Below are 21,934 nucleotides of genomic sequence, written 5' to 3'. Positions count from 1 at the left end.
GACTTTGGTTGATCCACCTGAAGGGGTAAAACCCATAGGGTGTAAGTGGGTCTTTAAGAGAAAGACTGACATGGATGGACTTATCTATAAGGGTCGCTTGGTAGCTAAAGGTTTCAAGCAGATTCATGGTATTGACTATGATGAAACCTTTTCTCCAGTAGCGATGTTTAAGTCTATTCGGATCATGCTTGCTATTGCAACCTACCATGACTATGAGATATGGCAGATGGATGTCAAAACCGCGTTTCTGAATGGAAACCTGCTCGAGGATGTGTACATGACACAACCTGAGGGTTTTGTAGATCCACAGCATACTAGCAGAGTATGCAAGCTGCATAGGTCCATTTATGGACTAAAGCATGCTTCTCGGAGCTGGAATCTTCGATTCGATGATGCAATCAAACAGTTTGGTTTCATCAAGAACGAAGATGAGCCTTGTGTCTACAAGAAGGTTGTAGGGGATATAGTTATCTTCCTCATATTATATGTGGATGACATACTACTCATTGGGAAGGACATCCCTATGCTTCAGTCTGTCAAGACCTGGCTAGGGAGTTGCTTCTCAATGAAGGACTTAGGTGAGGCATCCCGCATTCTAGGGATACAGATCTATAGAGATAGATCTAAGAGATTGCTTGGCCTAAGTCAGAGTACATATATTGACAAGGTACTCCTTCGGTTTGCCATGCAGAACTCCAAGAAGGGATTTCTGCCGATGTCACATGGTGTGAGTCTTTCGAAGACTCAAGGTCCCTCTTCTAGAGAGGAGAGAGACCGCATGGATCGGATCCCTTATACCTCAGCCATAGGATCGATCATGTACGCCATGCTATGTACTCGACTTGATATCTCGTATGCTTTGAGCATGATGAGCAGATACCAGTCAGATCTAGGTGAAAGTCACTGGATAGCGGTCAAGAATATTCTTAAGTACTTAAGAAGGACTAAAGAATATTTCTTGATATATGGAGGCAATGATGAGCTAGCTGTAAAGGGTTACAGTGATGCTAGCTTCCAGACCGACCAGGATGATTATAGATCACAGTCGGGGTTTGTATTTTACATTAATGGTGGTGCTGTCAGCTGGAAGAGTTCGAAGCAGGATACAGTAGCTGATTCTACAACAGAAGCCGAGTATATTGCTGCATCAGAGGCAGCAAAGGAGGCAGTTTGGATCCACAAGTTCATCACTGAACTTGGGGTGGTTCCTAGCATCGCTGACCCAGTTGAGCTCTATTGTGACAACAATGAAACTATAGCACAGGCGAAGGAACCTCGCTCACACCAGCGGACCAAGCACATACTACGGCGCTTCCATCTCATTCGAGAGATTATCGATAGAGGAGATGTGAAGATTTGCAGAGTACCCACTGAGGCTAACATCGCAGATCCCTTGACCAAGGCTTTAGCACAGAGAAAGCATGATGGTCACACTAGGTCTTTGGGCCTTAGAGCCTATACTGAATGACACTAGTGCTAGTGGGAGATTGTTAGTAAAGCCCTAGAGCCAATCATTTGATGATTGCTGTATGGGCTCGTTGTATTATATTCTTGTATATTAATAAAGGCATTTGTTTGGTTATTATACTTATTTGTATTAGTGCCAAATAGACTAAGTATAATAGCGTCCTTAAGTAGAAGGTTCATACCTATATCAATCGATTAGTTGAATCGATAGTGAGATGATATAGGGAACACTACTCTAAATTATTCCTAGTCAAGTATTAACATTCAGGGACAATGTTAATGCAATAAGACTAGCATGTAGGTCAACTCGATGACTTGATCTCACAAGTCATGAATATGGAGATATCAAGTTGACACATGAGTATGCATTGGAGAATGTATACTGAATGACCCGCCATGAGAAAGTATCATGGATCGTTATATGAGTGTCATATACTTTCTCATGTGGCTATTAGTATGACTATTAGTCCTTAGACCTGAAGTCACCATGGATCCCTACATAAGGAGTTATGTACTTTGGTTTCGTCAAACGTCACCCGTAACTGGGTGGACTATAAAGGCGATTACTGGGTATGTAACGAATTATGCAGAGCGATGTGAGTGATGTAGATGGGATCTATCCCTCCTATATGACGGGAGTGACATCGATATTCTTGATAGAGTAAGACCACGAAGTGTATGGCCATACCCAAATGAGTCAATATGAGATATTGAGCTCATTTGATTGAGTGAGTCTACTTGGAGTTCAAGATTTAGATTGGTCAGAGGATGACACGGTCTATGCCTCACATTGATCAATCTAGATGTCTAGGATAGAAGGACATTTGTCATATATTGTGAAGAGTCACAATTAATAGTCACAAGGTGATGTTGGATCTCAACATTCTTGTAACTTGGGTAGCAATGATGTATTGCTAGATGCCGCTCATTGCTTATATTTCTAAAGGAGTTTAGAAACATTGCCAACGTTACAAGAACCTATTGGGTCACACACAAAGAATAAGTGGATGGAGATTAGGTTCATAGGATGAACCAATTGGATTAGGTTCATATGATGAACCAATTGGATTCAAATTAGACTTATCGAGTTAGACTCAATTAGATTCAATTGTTGAATGAGTCTAATTTAGATTTGATTCATTGAGTCAATTTATATTAATGAATTGAGATTCATAAATTAAAATTGACTTGAATCAAAGGTTGGATTTAACTCAACAAGGAAGACAATTGGTCAAGTTTGACTTGACCAAGTAGAAGTTGAAACATCAAGTTTGACTTGATGTAATGCCACATCATAAGGATGACTCATCCTTGCCACATCACCTCCACCTCATGAGACATGCCACCTCATGGGGGTTACACCCTCCCCTTGGTTTTAATGTGGCTGGCCACATTAATGGGGAGGTTACAAGATGTGGCCGGCCACACATTATTGTGGAGGTTTTTTGGTTGTGTGGTATTATGGTGCATTCACTTCATTCATCTTCTTCCTAGCTTCTTCCTCCTCTCCTTCTTGCTGTTGCCGTGGTTCCAAGGGAAGGTGAAGGTGGTTGAGTGAGTTCCATGAGCAAAGGAAGAGTGAAGATCACAAAGGAGGAATACTACTTCTTGAGTGTATAAGATTTCCTTTTGTATCTTCTTCTTTTCTTCCTTTCCAATCCCATCCGAGAGCTCTAGAAAGTGCTAGCACACTTGGGGTTCTCTTCTCCATCCTTGAGTGCTAGAGAGCACTCCTTGTTCGTGTGGATGTCACTAGAGAAGTATCTACCTTGATACTTTGGAGATCCGACACGTACCTTGGACGAGCGGGAATTTTGCGAGGGCACGCTTCAAAGGTAAAAGCTCTCAACACATAGATCTAGAAGTAGATCTAAATTTTTGAAACTCGTACTTGTATCTTATTCGATTTTTCCTTGCACGGATCTACGACTTTGGGTGATTCGGGGTTTCCGCGACGCGAAAAGCGGTTTTCGCTGCCCGAAAAACCCAAGAAAATAAACGTTGTAGCCACATCAACAACTTCAACTCTTACGATCATATTAATTTTGGAGATGATCGGTCCGGTATCATAGAAATTTACAACTTACTACTAGGATAAATTATGAAACACGGATGGATCCTAATAGATGACCTAATATCATAAATAATTTGAACTCCCCAGGTGTAATGTGTTTTAAGTGAGATTTGAATCCTCGTTGCTTAAGGAGCCTATCCTATTGTTTACCATCGCACCATAAGCCCCCGATGGCTCGTAAATATTATTCATAAAAAATATTTAAAAACAATTCACACTTTTATTTATTAACATTACTAAGTTGAATATATATATATATATATATATATATATATATATATATATATATATATATATATATATATATATATATATATATATATATATATATATATATATTGAGGATTGATATCCTGCGCGACTATGCACGTGCGTAGGATATCAATTGGTTTTTTTTTAATATTTTAAATTAAAAAAATAAATATTTCCTTATATAAATTTCTAATACATTAATATATCTTCTCAACATATTACAATACTCAATAAATACTTAAATTTATTTTATTTTATTTTATTTTTAAACAAAACACTGTAACCTAATTGTGAAGACTGAACCCTACAGATAAAATCTAAAAAAAAAAAACTTAAAAACTATAACCCAAAGCAACCCTAGAAATAAAATTTTTTAAAAATATTTTATTTATTAAAAAATAAATATTTCTTTATATAAATTTCTAATACATTAATATATCCCTCAACATATTACAATACTCAATAAATACTTAAATTTATTTTATTTTATTTTTTTTAAAACCAAACACTATAACATAATTGGAAAGCCTGAACTCTATAGTTAAAATCTAAAAAAAAAATAGCTTAAAAACTATAACCCAAAGTTTGAATCCTAGAAATAAAATTTAAAAAAATATTTTATTTATTTTTTTAATTCAAAAATAAAAAAAAATAAATAAAATGAGTGATATCCTGCGCGCCCGCACAGTGCACGACTGTGCACGCGCAAGATATCACTCGTTTTATTTATTATTATTTTTTTAATTTTTGAATTAAAAAAATAAATAAAATATTTTTATTTATATGCTAAGCTTATTCATTTTATTTAAAATATTATTAAACTTTTTTATGTAATTAATTTTGCATACTCAAGGAACATAAATAAATTCTTATCAACTTAAACAATAAAATTACTCACTAACATTTAATTCATTACGATCCTAATGATCGAACGAAGGCCATACCAAAGACTAGGAGAGAACACCCGTATTTAAAGCCTATTTATTCTTCCTTGAGGAAAGAACAGTCACCCTGGTTATTTTGAAATTTTAACCAAAAGCTATTTTCTTTCCAGTTTTCTTATTTTATTTTTTATTTTTTTTTTAGAAAAGAAATAGGAGCCCAGAGCATACTTTTTTTTTTTTTTTTAATATCAACCTTTTCTAAGCTTCTTTGTCCCCTCCTTATCTTTTTAATTAAAATTAATCTGCTAAATTGGAAATTAGTACCAAGACAAGAGGTTACTTTTGTTTTTTATTGGTATCAAAGCTTGTAATACTAATACCAATGGATTTGTCTTCTTCTTTATTTTATTATTTATAATAATACTATTATTCTATTAGCAATAAGCCTCCGCAACCTTCTCAGGCAACTTCCCTACCTTTCCTCATCCAAATCAATCGCTTGATCGATGCGTAATCCGTCTCGAGGAGGCTTTTGCGATCATCTTCTTTGTTTTCGTCTATAAGCTTCTGTAAAATTCGACTCCGGTGAGCTCGATCCCGCGGTTTCTTCTCTTTCTTCCGGGATCTCGTTTGTTGTCCTTGTCTTATCCCTTTCTTTCTTTCTTTTTTTTCTGCCCTTCTGTTCTGATTTCTTTGTTCTCCCTAAATGCGTGGGGGAAAAAAGTCTGTTGAATCTTAGCTTTCGACGTCGTTGCGGTTGTTTACGCGCTGTTTATTTTGTTGGATCTTGAACTCGCTTCGATCTCTATTTGCGTAACTCTCTCTCTCTCTCTCCGTCTCTCGATTTTTAGCTGTGTTTAGGATTTTTCTTCTTCAATTTGGGATAGATGGCAGGGGAAAGTTGCAACCTTAATAAGGATGAAGCTGAAATCCTCAAACCCTCTTCCCCTTCTCCGAGTTCCTCCTCGCCTCAACCACCACCGTCGCCGTCTGCCCATTGCCTGCAGACTCTGCAAGAGCTCTCATCTCTAAATACACCTGAGAATTTGGGAAACCCGGCGACCGTGGATCTTGGTCCCAAGGAGAAGCACAGCAACAAGGCTCTGCCACCGTTTCAATCCATCAAACGCTGCTCGAGTTGCGACAAAAGGGTGGGACTTACTGGTTTCCGGTGCCGATGTGGGGATCTCTTCTGTGCCCGCCACCGTTACTCTGACACCCATGATTGCTCTTTTGATTACAAGGCTGCTGGTCGAGAGCAGATTGCAAAGGCCAACCCTCTCATAAGAGCTGCTAAGATTATTAAAATTTGATGTTTTGTTATCCACCATGATTTATTTTGTTTGGTAGTTTATACTTGCTGTGCCTCGCCTTTTCCAAGTCTGCTAGATTGGAATTAAAATGGTATGTTGTCGTTAACCTTGAACAGCAATATGCTGCATTATGATTTGCTTCTACACCATTTCGTAAGTCATTGGACTGCAAGTTTGCATTAGAAATTAGTTTTTTTTTTCCTTTCGTTCATTGCAATTTGATATGATTCTTCTTTCTGATTGGCATAATGAGAAACGCTGGTTTAGGCATTTTTTATTTTTGTATTAGCTTAGCTTTAAAAAGTTCGGAGATTATTTATGAGGTCGTGCTATCCTCAGTTGAGAGCAAATTGCCATGGGCCAAGTCAAACCTTCTCACAAGAGCTGCTAAGTTTACTTGGTTATCCTCCATGGTTATCTATGTTTGGCAGTTGGTTATAACCTATGTAATTTACACACAGATCCAGTAGGCGGCACAGAGTTGAATCTGGGTTTTGTAAGCTTATTAAGTCAGTACATATGGTGTATGTGGTGTTGAAATCTGACTGACTGTTGGTGTTAGAGTAATCATGCAATTGAAACAGATGTAGAATCTAAGTATAGAGATTGTAATTGTGCTTCCTCTGTTCTAAGTGTATTGCAATGGATCGTGTGCTTCTTTTTAACCTTCAACAGATGCATGACAGCGAGATGAATTGCTTTCAAATACCCTTTTCTTTAGTCATGCACAGCAAGTTTGCTCTTCATATTAGTCACATTGTTTTGGCTTTCCTTCATGTCATTCAATTATGATATTTGCTCACTCTGGTCATAATAACGAGAAAGGGTGTGTCAGGCAACTTTGTATATCAGCTTAGCCAGCGAAGGATTATTTTGCTAGGTAAGGATCTCAAAAGCCTTTTTTTTTTTGTTTGATGATATGAACTTGGAGACGTTTCCTGTTTTGAAATAGTTCACCATGGTGTTAGAGTATCATCCTACATGTTATAGAATGCTAATCTAATGACATATTGGAATACTCAGAATGATGAATAGTTTCATTTTACATGGAAATACGGATTCAAAAGCTGGTTTTTGTCTCCCTTATTCCACATCTCATAATTCTAGACTAAACTATTTTCTAGTTGAGACAATGATTAATTTCTACCATTTCTTTCTTGCAGTATTAAGCTTTAATTTTGTCTTATAATGGACCACTGAATGCTTTATCCTACTTTCATGGAATCTTGTGATCATCTCGATTTTATAACTTTTGGTTTCCTCCATTTTGCCAAAGAAAAGAATTCATGTGAGGCATTATTTGTAGAACCTGTCCCCTTTCCTCTTTGACCTTTCTACAGAGCCACTCTGTGACAACAAAAATATCAATTGTGATTTTTCTTTTTCTGTTCTATCTGGGCTAACAAACAGAATGATGCCCCCGATAACCTGTGCTTAATATTCCTAATGATCCATATTTTTCATTGTTATCATGTCTCTGTTGTCATAATCTGTTTACAAGAGAACAAAGTCCATGTGAACTATTTGTCATTACCTCTCAGCAAAAGCAATCAGCTCAGATGCGTGATGTGCTGGTTCAGAACTTTTTTCATCTAATAATACAAAAGATGCTAAATTTTCTTTGCCAGGTCCTTTTGTTCCACCATGGCCTGGCCTTTGAGCTATCCGCTAACTGTGAATGATTTTTTAGTAATCACTCACTTTCACCTTTATTGGATGCTTTGCAGTCATCCAATCATAATAAATGATTCTGTCATGTGATTGGCCTTCCCTTGCATTCTTTTTTTTTTTCACTAGGAAAATATGGATTTTGTAATATATATTTACGTTCATGGTGGTGTGTCATATTGCTGTGATTCCCTTGGCTTGGCAAGGCTTGGCTTTGAGTCATGATTCATGGCCTGGGTGGTAGGGGTAACAAGGGGAGTGGAAAGAAAAGCAGTAGGGTCTCAAGTGTTTCTGATAATATATGCTTCGGCATTTAGAAGGGGCACGTCAATGGTCTAAATTGAAGGCCACTCACAATCAAAATTGAACAGGTTTGCTATTACATCACAATAAATTTTGGCGTTTTGCTATTAGCATCTATCAACAAACTTTAATACATCCTTTAGGCAAAAATGTTGTCCTCAGGGCGTAGCACAATTGGGAGTACATGGTTTCGTAGTCGAAAGGTCCAGGGTTCGATCCTCGGAGTATCATTGTCTGGGGTTAGCGTCCTGATTATGTGGTTTCAGTTGTATATTTATATTTATCTCCTTTCATATTTGTGGAACAAATTCTAGAGGGCTGTTGATGTGATAATTTTATATTTTTTTTAAGCGAAAATGTTGAATATCGGAACTTATATAGTTCCATCCCCCTTTACAGGTTAGACATTATTTGAGTTGTGTCTACTCTTAGTGGGCGCTTTAATTCCTCCCATTGTATAGTTTACACAATAGCGGCTTTGACAAGGTCATAGTTAGGTCTTTCAATGATAAATTTAAGATTTATAATTCAAACTCAGTTGCAACACTTGCAGTATATTATTAATGATTTTTCTTTTTAATAGAAAGTAGATCTGAGAATAATGTTAAGATAGATTTGTTTTATAGAATTAAATTAATTTAATATTATCTGACCTGATTAATTTGATTAATCATTTTTTTTACGCACAATAATTGAGCAACTCATTTGATTGCACATATTTTATGATAGTGAAGAAAATGCATAAATGCAAGCCTGTTTATTTTGATATTGGATAACTTTAGCACACTTTTCTTTGGTATTTAGGAAGTTTATTGTAATGACATGATTACTTGAGTTGTATGGACATAAACCTGCTAGATCATTTACTTTTTTTTCCTGCTCAGGTAAGAGGATTTGTATATTGTTATTATTACTTTTGATAATTTTTATTTTTTTAATATTTAAGTTTTTTTATATGTAGGATATTTTTAATAATTTTTATTTTTTATATTTTAGGTCTATTTAGAAATTTAGGATAGTAAGTCTTTAATAATTTTTTTAGAATTTGTTTTAGGAATAGTCTACATAAACATATGCATAGCTAGTTAAGGAATTAATCATTTATTATTGAAAAATAATTTATAAATATTTTAATTTTATAGAAAAATTTGGATAGTGGTTATCTCTTCTTGTTTTCTTTTCGATTTCCCTATTCTTGTTAGCCCGCAGGATAATTGTTATCCTGTCCGGTGTCAGTTGGTATTAGAGTTGACAATGTCCGATTTGAGGAATCGAGCGTTGGATCCAATGAGAGGTAGTCGTGGTCACGATAGATAGGTTCCGATTGAGGAAGTCGAACATTGTGAAAAACGATTGAGGATTGAAGATTTACAGAGGCAAATTGTAAATTTAACTCAGCATATAACGGTGGTGGTATAAATTCGTGAATATTGTGAGGCATGTGGCCGAGAGGATCGACATGGAGAGCTCAGATTTTGAATTGATTTATCCAAATTTTATGGTACATCACAAACAGAGAATGTTGTTAATTGGATCAACAAAGTGGAGCGGTTCTTTTGCTATGAGCAAGTACTAGAACAAATGAAAGTAAAGTTGATTGCCATCAGATTAAAAGGTCTAGCATTGGCATGGTAGGAGCACTTGTGACGCTCATGAGATCGACAAGGCAAGACTAAGATCAAGGATTGGGAGAAGACGAAGAAGAAGAAGAAGATGAAAGATTAATTTTTTCCCTTTGGGTACACTCAAACTCCATCTCAAAGGCCACTAGGTTTTGCCATGGAGGACGATAGCTTCGACGTCCAAGAAGACCTTGACGAAGAGGTACTTTATGGTGATGACCTTGAGTTGAAAGAGTGTTGATGGAGGAAAGACTTCGAGCTGGGAGCTGCAAACCTTGAGCTGAAAGTTGCAGACTTACACTGTAACACCCCTAGAAAGCCTAGATAAGAAAGTAAGGATAATGAGAGTTTGAAGGTAGTGAAAAGAAGGTGTAAATATTCTAAGTTGAATATTAAGATGGGAAGGATTTAGATGATTAAAATTTTATGAAAGAAAATAAAGTTGGGAATATAAATCATCTATATTTATAATACATGGAATTAATGTAAACAAAAGGAAGGAATATGAGATAATATATATGTGTATGAAATATTTATGCATAATGCATAATATGGTGATATATGAATTATTATATACAAAAGAATATCAATAATATGTTAGAAGAGAAATAGGATTGAACCTTGGACCTCTTGTAAGGAACATGTATAGGATATCAAAGGGGATAGGAGAATTATTGATAAGGAGAGAAAGGACTAAGTAGTTAAGAATAAGAAAGGATTCTTTTTACTTAAAAGGAAAAGGAAGTAAAAAGAAGTAAAAATATACATAACCAAGTTTTGATCCTTGGTTCTCTTGTGGATGCATGCATATGTTAACCAAGTGTGATAGGAGAGGATATTGTAAGAGGAGAGATAGGAATTTTAATTAAAGGAAAGAAAAGAGAGAAATTAAAGGAAAGAAAAGAGAGAACTCAAGAAGCATTTCTCTAGAATATTCTTATCATTAAAGAGGAGAAATAAATAAGGAGGATGAATCAAGTCAAGTTTTCCTCCCTCATTTTAGTATAAATAGGCATGGAGGGGTGGCTTCATCCTCAACTCACTCTCCTCCTCTTCTCCTAGAGGTGCCGAGACACTCCTCTTTCTTTCTTTTTTTGTTGACGAGCAACACAAGAGGAAGAAGCCTCTTCTTCCTCCTCCTCTCCACCAAAAGACCTAGCCACTTCTTCCTCCATTGGTGCCGAGCAAAGCAAGCAAGGAAGAAAGGTCCACAAGCAAGTTCTCAACTCTAGGAAACTTAAGCAAAGAAGGTAAGCTTCCCTCACCGTGGCACAAGGCTTTTATGTGATTTTCGGATTTATAAGGATTAGAAAACCTAGGAAAGAATTTAAGAAAATTCGCTAAAGAAAAGGTTTTCAAATCTAAGATGATTTAAACAAGACCTCATTTCATGATAAGATTTTCTATGCTATGTAGAAGGATTCTTTTCCATGATTTTATACTGATATGATGTATGATCAGAGGAGTATCTAACCCTAGGATTTAACCAAAAATATTTTAAAGAGGCTAGGAAGATTATTGTCTAACCAAACTAGTGCAAGGTTCCTTCTATGAAATGCTAAGGACCTTTCTATGGTTTTCTTGCTTGGAAATTAATTGGAACCAAAAGAAAACTCACTTGTATACTTCGGACCAGAAAGGTTAAGGGTTAGAAAGACCTTCAAAAAAAATTTAAATAAACATGCTCCTATGATAGGATATAAAGTTTCTTAAAGGGTGTTCACATTGCTAGAAACTCATGAACTCTTTTTAGGGTTTTTCGGCCATGATAAAAGGGATAGCTTAGATTAGCCTAAACAAAAATATTAATATGCTCAAGACCTCTGTGATATTATGATATGAAAGTTGATTAATGCTCTCATGTTTAATTGGAATGTAGAAAATTAGTTACATGATATAAGACATGTAAGATCACAAGAGTCCTAGCTTGTTTATGATCCAATTTTGTGTATGATGTTCTTAGTAACTTCTACCATGATATTTACTTAGGCTTTCCATGCTTTAGGCCACTTAAGAAACCTAGTTTAAGGACTGGTAGGTTTCGGCCATGAAGGAAAATAAAAGAAAAAGGGAAAGAAACCTAGGAAGTGCTATACATAATGAGAAGAAATGAAATTATGTTATGTAATATGCCATGATATGTTATAGCATAGGAAATGCTATACATAATGAGAAGAAATGAAATTATGTTATGTAATATGCTATGATATGTTATAGCATAGGAAATGCTATACATAATGAGAAGAAATGAAATTATGTTATGTAATATGCCATGATATGTTATAGCATAGGAAATGCTATACATAATGAGAAGAAATGAAATTATGTTACGTAATATGCCATGATATGTTATAGCATAGGAAATGCTATACATAATGAGAAGAAATGAAATTATGTTACGTAATATGCCATGATATGTTATAGCATAGGAAATGCTATACATAATGAGAAGAAATGAAATTATGTTACGTAATGATATGTTATAGCATAGGAAATGCTATACATAATGAAAAGAAATGAAAAAGGAAATGCATGAAAGATTGTTAGGGACATGATATGATAGTTATGCATGATAAGTTATTTTTGTATGGTTTGTACCAAGGGTGGGCTCCGTAAACGCCCCGGGGTCGATGGAGTAAGACTCGGGCCTCATCAGTAATGGGCCTCTGAATGCCCTAGGTCGATGGAGTAAGACTCGGGCCTAGTATGTATGCATGGTAGGGTTCAAGACTTGCTACCTTGGACCTACCTATGAAGCGCGCGCATTATGTATGTGGTACAAACCGGGATCCCCTCTAATGATGATATTAATTTCAAGTACTTATAAGTATAAGTTTTCAAATTCATGATGCATTGCCTACATATGTGCTTGAATTATCTGATGATTAGATATAATGTCATGTGATATTATGATATGAATATGAATATGATACCCTTGTATGTCGTATGCTTATGATACCTCGCATGATATTGATATGAAATGATATGAATTCGGTTTTAGTGAGTAGGAAAGGAACTTACTGAGCCATGAGTGCTCATAGCTTACTTTCCTTGTACCGCAGATATGGGGGACGGATATACAACGGAGCAGCAGGAGGAGCAGATAGTGATGTGTGTGGTGGTGGCTCGGCAAGAACGATTCGGACAAATTAATATTTTTAGTTATATGATCAATATATGCACATTCGAACTAATCAGAATATGTGATGTCATGCTTATTTAAATAAAAGGAATGATTTAAAATTTTCCGCTGTTATAGTATAACTAAAGCATGTACGTAAGTAGTATAAGATCGTAGCGCTCCCTTGGGTAAGAAGGGTGGGCGTTTACAGGTGGTATCAGAGCGAGGTTTTGCCAGCTCACTACACACACATCAAGCTCCTTCCTGTCGCTCCAAGTAAGTACAGTTGCTTAATTTATTTATATGCAAAAATTAGTATGATACTCTAGGATACATGAATAATAGCCTAGGAAGGATACCTTAAGCTATACCCTAGAGAAGGGTGCATGATGACAAGTATGTGTTAAAAATAGTATGATACTCTAGGATGCATGAATGGTAGCCTAGGAAGGATACCTTAAGTTATACCCTAGAAAATGGTGCAAGATGATAAGTAGGTGATATTCTAGGATGCATGAATGATAGCCTAGATACAAGAACCTTAGGCTATAACATAAGAGGAATAATGAATCTTTAAAATCTTGTAGAAATGGACTATATCCCGTTCGAATACGATCCCGAGGATGTAGAATATTTTGGCGAATACCTTGAGTTCGCGGATGAACCCGATATGCTGGAATACTTCGACAACTATGTGAGCGACTCGGAATCTCCGGAACACGGCGAGTTCGGAGAGGAAGATCTTGAGGAAATCGAGGAAGGGAATTCGGACGATAATGAAGATGAAGATTCAGAAATTATGGAATATTATGAAGGAGAGAACGAGTTTCCTGAGATGGGCGAGGATGAATTTAACCTTGCTGAATACATGGAAATGGGTTTCAACCCCAACGATATAATAGACTTCGAGTGGGGACTGAACAACCTCGAGGGGGAACTAAACGAAGACCCGATGGAACCGGACGAACATGTTGAAGAAGACGAGGGAATGGATGAAGAGACAATAATCGACCCAGAAGAGGCATCGGAGATTCAACCTCCGATAATGCCTGATCCACCCCAGAATGATTTGGGCAAGTCGATACAGGTTGGGTTGATGATGACTACTGCTATCATGTCCTTTATGGCAGGAGGAGTCACAACCTACCTGGCCTTTTAAGAGAAGAAGTTATGAACAAAAAAATGTAATAAAAGCTTTTGATGAATAAAAAGAGTAGAAATGGTATCAATTTAGGCATGAGTCAAGTAAGAATGATAATACCATCGGCTAGATCTTGACGCGTATGAATGGTAAGGTAATCTAAAGATGATATGACAACCTAAGAAAGAATACCTCAACGATAACCCAAACATGGCATGAAACCTAGACATGATATGTTAAGATATTCATGCATAAATGATAACTTAGACTAAACTTATTATCATTTAGGAAAATAAGTATGACTAGAAGACGAAATGCCGAATCGAGGAGACCGTACTCCACCGATTGGGCACATGTAGTTACCGAGCTACAACGATACTACTTAACAACAATAGATGATTGTCGCCATGATGAATCAACAAGGAACTCGCTACCCCAAATCGTAATAATACGCCAACTATACCGAGTTGAACCGAGCCAAGAATAAAGACCGTACCACTAGTGAATTTGCACCGTAGTTCGCCAAGAAGCGATCGATCCAAAGGGCAAGACCGAGGCCAGAGAAATTCTCTGGTAATTGTGAAGCATGGGACGCACAAGCTTGGTTTAAGACAATGGAGAGCATGATAGAACTATTGGACTGGCCTGAGCATGAAAAGGTCAAATGCGTATCATTCTGTCTCACGGGAGACGCCCGAATGTGGTGGGACAGAGTGAAAGTGAAAAGACCAGTAAACCAAATGAGTTGGGCAGATTTTGAGATGGAATTCTTCGAAGAATTCTTCCACACTCGGGTGACAAGTAGGCACTATGATGAATTCACCGAATTTCGGCAAGGTGACCTAACGGTAGAAGAAGCGATGAAAAGATTCAACCGCCTGGCACGACTATGCCCGGAATTAGTTAGGACGGAGGGAGAAAGGGTCAGGCTTATGCTAAAGATGCTCAGACCCGAGATAGCACTTAATGTGGCCGGCGGAGTTAACAGGCCGCGGACCACAGAGGAGTTAATTAGCAGTGCCCTGAATACTGAACACTACCTGAAGGCACTAGGCAAGGACAAGAAGCAAGCTCAGATGGAAGAACTGGAAAATGTCAAGGCCAACTGAAAAGGGAACCACGGTGGAAAGGGAAAGCGACAGAACGACACTAAGAATGGTCCGTCCAACAAGCAGCTCAAGTTTTCTCAGTGCAATACATGTGGGAAGAAACATCCAGGAACATGTCGTACGAGCACTAATAAGTGTTACAACTGTGGGATAGAGGGTCATAAAGCAAAAGACTGTCGTAAGGGTAAAATTAAATGCTACGACTGTGGACTGGAAGGACATCTATCTAGAGATTGCCCTACCAAAACTAAAGCACCACAGTATGTTCTGAATCAAGGTGGTCCCGCAAGGCTACACCAACTGCAGACCTCTATTGAGGGACCTTCAATGAGTCAAGGGAGATTGGAAACTCCACCAACGTCTAAGGAATCTTAGCAGAAATTGTCATTCTAAGTTCGGGGATGAACTTTCAATAAGTAGGGGAGATTGTAACACCCCTAGAAAGCCTAGATAAGAAAGTAAGGATAAAGAGAGTACGAATGTAGTGAAAAGAAGGTGTAGATATTCTAAGTTAAATATTAAGATGGGAAGGATTTAGATGATTAAAACTTTATGAAAGAAAATAAAGTTGAGAATATAAATCATCTATATTTATAATACATGGAATTAATGTAAACAAAAGGAAGGAATATGAGATAATATATATGTGTATGAAATATTTATGCATAATGCATAATATGGTGATATATGAATTATTATGTACAAAAGAATATCAATAATATGTTAGAAGAGAAATAGGATTGAACCTTGGACCTCTTGTAAGGAACATGTATAGGATATCAAAGGGGATAGGAGAATTATTGATAAGGAGAGAAAGGACTAAGTAGTTAAGAATAAGAAAGGATTCTTTTTACTTAAAAGGAAAAGGAAGTAAAAAGAAGTAAAAATATACATAACCAAGTTTTGATCCTTGGTTCTCTTGTGGATGCATGCATATGTTAACCAAGTGTGATAGGAGAGGATATTGTAAGAGGAGAGATAGGAATTTTAATTAAAGGAAAGAAAAGAGAGAAATTAAAGGAAAGAAAAGAGAGAACTCAAGAAACATTTCTCTAGAATATTCTTATCATTAAAGAGGAGAAATAAATAAGGAGGATGAATCAAGTCAAGTTTTCCTCCCCTCATTTTAGTATAAATAGGCATGGAGGGGTGGCTTCATCCTCAACTCACTCTCCTCCTCTTCTCCTAGAGGTGCCGAGACACTCCCTCTTTTCTTTCTTTCTTTTTGTTGCCGAGCAACACAAGAGGAAGAAGCCTCCTCTTCTTCCTCCTCCTCTCCACCAAAAGACCTAGCCACTTCTTCCTCCATTGGTGTCGAGCAAAGCAAGCAAGGAAGAAAGGTCCACAAGCAAGTTCTCAACTCTAGGAAACTTAAGCAAAGAAGGTAAGCTTCCCCTCACCTGTGGGACAAGGCTTTTATGTGATTTTCGGATTTATAAGGATTAGAAAACCTAGGAAAGAATTTAAGAAAATTTGGCTAAAGAAAAGGTTTTCAAATCTAAGATGATTTAAACAAGACCTCATTTCATGATAAGATTTTCTATGCTATGTAGAAGGATTCTTTTCCATGATTTTATACTGATATGATGTATGATCAGAGGAGTATCTAACCCTAGGATTCAACCAAAAATATTTTAAAGAGGTTAGGAAGATTATTGTCTAACCAAACTAGTGCAAGGTTCCTTCTATGAAATGCTAAGGACCTTTCTATGGTTTTCTTGCTTGGAAATTAATTGGAACCAAAAGAAAACTCACTTGTATGCTTCGGACCAGAAAGGTTAAGGGTTAGAAAGACCTTCAAAAAAATTTAAATAAACATGCTCCTATGATAGGATATAAAGTTTCTTAAAGGGTGTTCACATTGCTAGAAACTCATGAACTCTTTTTAGGGTTTTTCGGCCATGATAAAAGGGATAGCTTAGATTAGCCTAAACAAAAATATTAATATGCTCAAGACCTCTGTGATATTATGATATGAAAGTTGATTAATGCTCTCATGTTTAATTGAAATGTAGAAAATTAGTTACATGATATAAGACATGTAAGATCACAAGAGTCCTAGCTTGTTTATGATCCAATTTTGTGTATGATGTTCTTAGTAACTTCTGCCATGATATTTACTTAGGCTTTCCATGCTTTAGGCCACTTAAGAAACCTAGTTTAAGGACTGGTAGGTTTCGGCCATGAAGGAAAATAAAAGAAAAAGGGAAAGAAACCTAGTAAATGCTATACATAATGAGAAGAAATGAAATTATGTTATGTAATATGCCATGATATGTTATAGCATAGGAAATGCTATACATAATGAGAAGAAATGAAATTATGTTATGTAATATGCTATGATATGTTATAGCATAGGAAATGCTATACATAATGAGAAGAAATGAAATTATGTCATGTAATATGCCATGATATGTTATAGCATAGGAAATGCTATACATAATGAGAAGAAATGAAATTATGTTACGTAATATGCCATGATATGTTATAGCATAGGAAATGCTATACATAATGAGAAGAAATGAAATTATGTTACGTAATATGCCATGATATGTTATAGCATAGGAAATGCTATACATAATGAGAAGAAATGAAATTATGTTACGTAATGATATGTTATAGCATAGGAAATGCTATACATAATGAAAAGAAATGAAAAAGGAAATGCATGAAAGATTGTTAGGGACATGATATGATAGTTATGCATGATAAGTTATTTTTTTTATGGTTTGTACCAAGGGTGGGCTCCGTAAACGCCCCGGGGTCGATGGAGTAAGACTCGGGCCTCGTTGGGCCTCCGAATGCCCTAGGTCGATGGAGTAAGACTCGGGCCTAGTATGTATGCATGGTAGGGTTCAAGACTTGCTACCTTGGACCTACCTATGAAGCGCGCGCATTATGTATGTGGTACAAACCGGGATCCCCTCTAATGATGATATTAATTTCAAGTACTTATAAGTATAAGTTTTCAAATTCATGATGCATTGCCTACATATGTGCTTGAATTATCTGATGATTAGATATAATGTCATGTGATATTATGATATGAATATGAATATGATACCCTTGTATGTCGTATGCTTATGATACCTCGCATGATATTGATATGAAATGATATGAATTCGGTTTTAGTGAGTAGGAAAGGAACTTACTGAGCCATGAGTGCTCATAGCTTACTTTCCTTGTATCGCAGATATGGGGGACGGATATTCGGAACGACGGAGCAGCAGGAGGAGCAGATAGTGATGTGTGTGGTGGTGGCTCGGCAAGAACGATTCGGACAAATTAATATTTTTAGTTATATGATCAATATATGCACATTCGAACTAATCAGAATATGTGATATCATGCTTATTTAAATAAAAGGAATGATTTAAAATTTTCCGCTGTTATAGTATAACTAAAGCATGTACGTAAGTAGTATAAGATCGTAGCGCCGCCCTTGGGTAAGAAGGGTGGGCGTTTACATACACACACCATAGACAGAGCCAATAGGAATGTTAGAGAGAGAACCAGAGAGGGGGTTTCTAGCGTAGACACTCCGATGCTCAAGTCAGAATAGTAGCCTGACAAAAATGGAGTAAAAGATGAGCAGTAGTATGGATGCGTGTGCGTGCATACCTCACCAACGGAGAGGACCCCCTTTTTATACTGATCCTCATAACCTCTGTAATAATGAGACGTTAGAGAATGTCTGGTATTAGAATATGTCGGATGATGGAGGATGTACAAGTGCCTTCCTCTATACGAAGGAAAAGTTCCATTGCGAGTATATGCCATAGTAATAAAATATTTTCTGGTGAGCAACCGTTATTCTCAGATAGGTTGTTACGATTCTCTGACAATGTAGTCTCTTAGAGGTATTCCGGCTGACACTTTGTTTGCCCGGGTTTATATATGCAGTAGTGCCCATGAGAAGTGGGGAGTTGAGCCTTGTAGGTTTGATCGACTCTATTGCCGCCTAGGTTTATGCTAGGAGTCGTACCCATGAGAAGTGGGGAGTTGAGCCCCTATACCTGACCGACTCTAGGATTGTCCATGTTTATGCTGGGAGTCTTGCCCATGAGAAGTTGGCAGCCGAGCCTGTAGGTTCGATCGGCTTTACGTCCGTCCGGTTGTATGCTGAGAGACTCGTACAAGAGAAGTGGGGAGCTAAGCTCCGTATGTCCGAATAACTTTAGGCCCAGGTTTATGTTAGGAGCCTTGCCCATGAGAAGTGGAGAACTGAGCCCCATAGGTTCAACTGACTCACTTGGGTTTATGTTAGTGTTACGAACTGCAAGTGCACGGTTACGTCGCCAGTAATACAAAAGATATAGAACTCACAGGGACTGTTGATTAAGAACTAATTAACTTCTCACGATGAGCTATCTAGACAATCGAAGGTTGGTTGGAAAAGAGAGAGTAAGAGAAAGACTAAGGAGAAAGAGAGAGATAAGGAGTAAGGGATGATTTTGGAATGGGATAGATGATATCTAGGATTTCAGTTTTGTTAGAATGCTAGTTAATGTCCCTATACATTATTCATCTACTTAACTCCATGTTTATACTCGTGTAGGGATTCTAACTAGAGTCCAGCACAAGCCCGCGGAAGTCGCACTGGAGAGTCTACCGAAGTTCTACTACTGATCTTGTCCGAAAGCGTGAAGCTGAAAAGTTGGGAGGTGGCGGCTTCGTTGACCGGATGTGGGCTTCACTCCATTTTTCAAAACAAACAACGTCAGTTCTGGTCTAGGGAAGGGGTCCCCGGCGTTGGCCCTCTGACATTCAAGTCAGTCATCGGAATGTGGAGAAAAGCGGAGCAACAGTAGCAACAGTAGAACTCAAGAATAATGCGTACCTCTGCCGGTGATGGACCCCCTTTATATAGAGCCCTGGTGGGCAGTGTGCACACTTCTCAAGGCATGAGCATGCTCTCCCATGTGTTCTATGAAAGGGCCTTGTCAGGAAAGTACCCCTGACAGCATACCTTAACAGGGCATGCATATTCCTAATGCGACAGTAGAAGCTTCGACCGTACAATTCGCCTGTCACCCATGCCTCGTGTCAGTGACATATCTCCCAAAAGGATGTCGAGAGTGTTGGAGTGTATACTTAAAAGTTTAGCTTTTGTACACATTTATTTTGAAATAAAGAATCACATTGGTCAAATGTTTATATTTATTTGTTAAATGTAATTGTTTAATTAATTTATATAGTAGATAACATGGAGTGTGGAGTCACACTTAGAAGATCATGTTGTCGGTTCTCTATAAATTATAAACAGTTGCTCACGACTAAGATGGAAAGGAACAAACCATCAGAATAGACGTAGTGTAATTAAGTATTAGTTTATCTTGACTAATAAATTACACTGATACACTTTAAGTGTATTGAGTAGGATCATTTAGGTAAGTTCTTTTTGTACTGACTTAGTAAAAGAACTAGACCTTAGTTATTATGGAAGTATGTGCTCTTAATCCTAATATAATAACAAACATGTATATTTAATATTTATTTCTTTGACTTATCAAAGGGTGAGGTTTAGCTCGATAAATCAATATACCCAATAAGTTGGGAAATGATATTACTTATAGTATGTATTGTTGATTATAGAAGGAATCTATGTCTTAGTTATCTAGGTTGAGAATGCCCCCAAGAGGAGCTCATAAGGATTGCCATGTTAAACCCTGCAGGTGGACCTAATCCAACATGACAATAAAGTTGGGTGGTACTACTCTTGGAGCTAGATATTAATTAAATGAGTTGTCAGTAACTCACTTAATTAGTGGACATTCGTAATCTTAAACACAGGGAGACTAACACACTCATGATAAGAAGGAGCCCATAATGTAATTTGGGATTGGTGCGGTAATAACTCTCTAGTGGAATGAGTTATTATCGATGAACTTGAGTTGTGTGTTCGGGGCGAGCACGGGATACTCAAGCTCATTGGAAGGCCAAAACCAATTTCTCCTCTAGGTCCCTGTTGTAGCCTCAATAAAGCTTCAAGTCCATCCAAAGAAAAGCCTATCTTGGTGTCCAAGAAGGGGCCGGTTCATTGCTTGGTGACCAAGCAATGCCCGACCACATATTCTCTAGAAGTGGCCGACCCTTGCCTTGGGCAAGGGGGCCGACCGCAATATTTAAATTAGGAAGGTTGTTTTTGAATTTTTAAATTTCCTCAGATATTTACAATTTGTAAAAAGAGAGATTTTAAAAATTTATAAATTTTTCCTAATTTAAATTAGGCCACAAGGTTTTAAAAGAGAGTTGTAAAATTTATAAAACTTTCTTTTAAAAAGAAATATTATTAGAGATGTTTTAAATTTTAAAACTTGGTTTTAAATTTTAAAACTTTCCTTTTAATATCCACATTAGAAAAAAAAGAGAGTTTGTAAAATTTTATTAGAAGTTTTCTTCTTTTAAATTTTATAAAAAATTTTTCTTTCCCTTTTAATAAGTGGCCGACCACCTTGCTTGGTGCCCAAGCAAGGGGCCGGTCAAATAATTAAACATCAACAAATAGTTGTTTAATTAATAAATCAATTTAGGATTGATTAATTAAAAGGAAAGAAAAAGAAAAAAATTAAAAGGAAATAGGAATGAGTCTAATTTTTTATAAAACTCTTTCCATAATTTTTCGTTGGGAAACTAATATAAAAAAGGGGGAAGGGGAGGCCTTGAAGAACATAACAATTGATATTGTGTTGTTGGAGATCATCAAGTGGCCGACCCCTCTCCCTCTCTTCCCTTTGCTCTCTTTTGCTCCTTTGTGGTGGTGGTGGCCGAATTCTAGAGAAGGAGGAGAAGCTTTCCGGGTGGTGTTCGTCTTAGAGGATCGTCGCCCACACGACGTCTAAGAGGAGGCGAGGGATACGGCAGAAGATCTCGAGGTTTTTAGCATACAAGGAAGAGGTATAACTAGTATTTAATTTCTGCATCATACTAGTTAATTTTTCTTTGTATAAATACCAAATACAAGAGGCATTCGATTCTTG

At 37.0% G+C, this 21,934-nt stretch overlaps 1 protein-coding gene across 1 annotated transcript; it reads left to right on the top strand.

Moving 5' to 3' along the window:
• The first annotated feature begins 5,111 nt into the window (after positions 1–5,111).
• Positions 5,112–6,147, top strand: LOC122052374 (zinc finger AN1 domain-containing stress-associated protein 15-like). The gene has a single exon (XM_042613863.1). The coding sequence runs from the start codon at positions 5,565–5,567 to the stop codon at positions 5,988–5,990; it is 426 nt and encodes a 141-aa protein (XP_042469797.1). The 5' UTR covers positions 5,112–5,564; the 3' UTR covers positions 5,991–6,147.
• The last annotated feature ends 15,787 nt before the right edge of the window (positions 6,148–21,934 follow it).

This window comes from Zingiber officinale, chromosome 3A, assembly GCF_018446385.1.
Source record: "Zingiber officinale cultivar Zhangliang chromosome 3A, Zo_v1.1, whole genome shotgun sequence".
Classification (NCBI taxonomy): Eukaryota; Viridiplantae; Streptophyta; class Magnoliopsida; order Zingiberales; family Zingiberaceae; genus Zingiber; species Zingiber officinale.
This window is presented reverse-complemented; position numbering and strand designations above follow the sequence as displayed.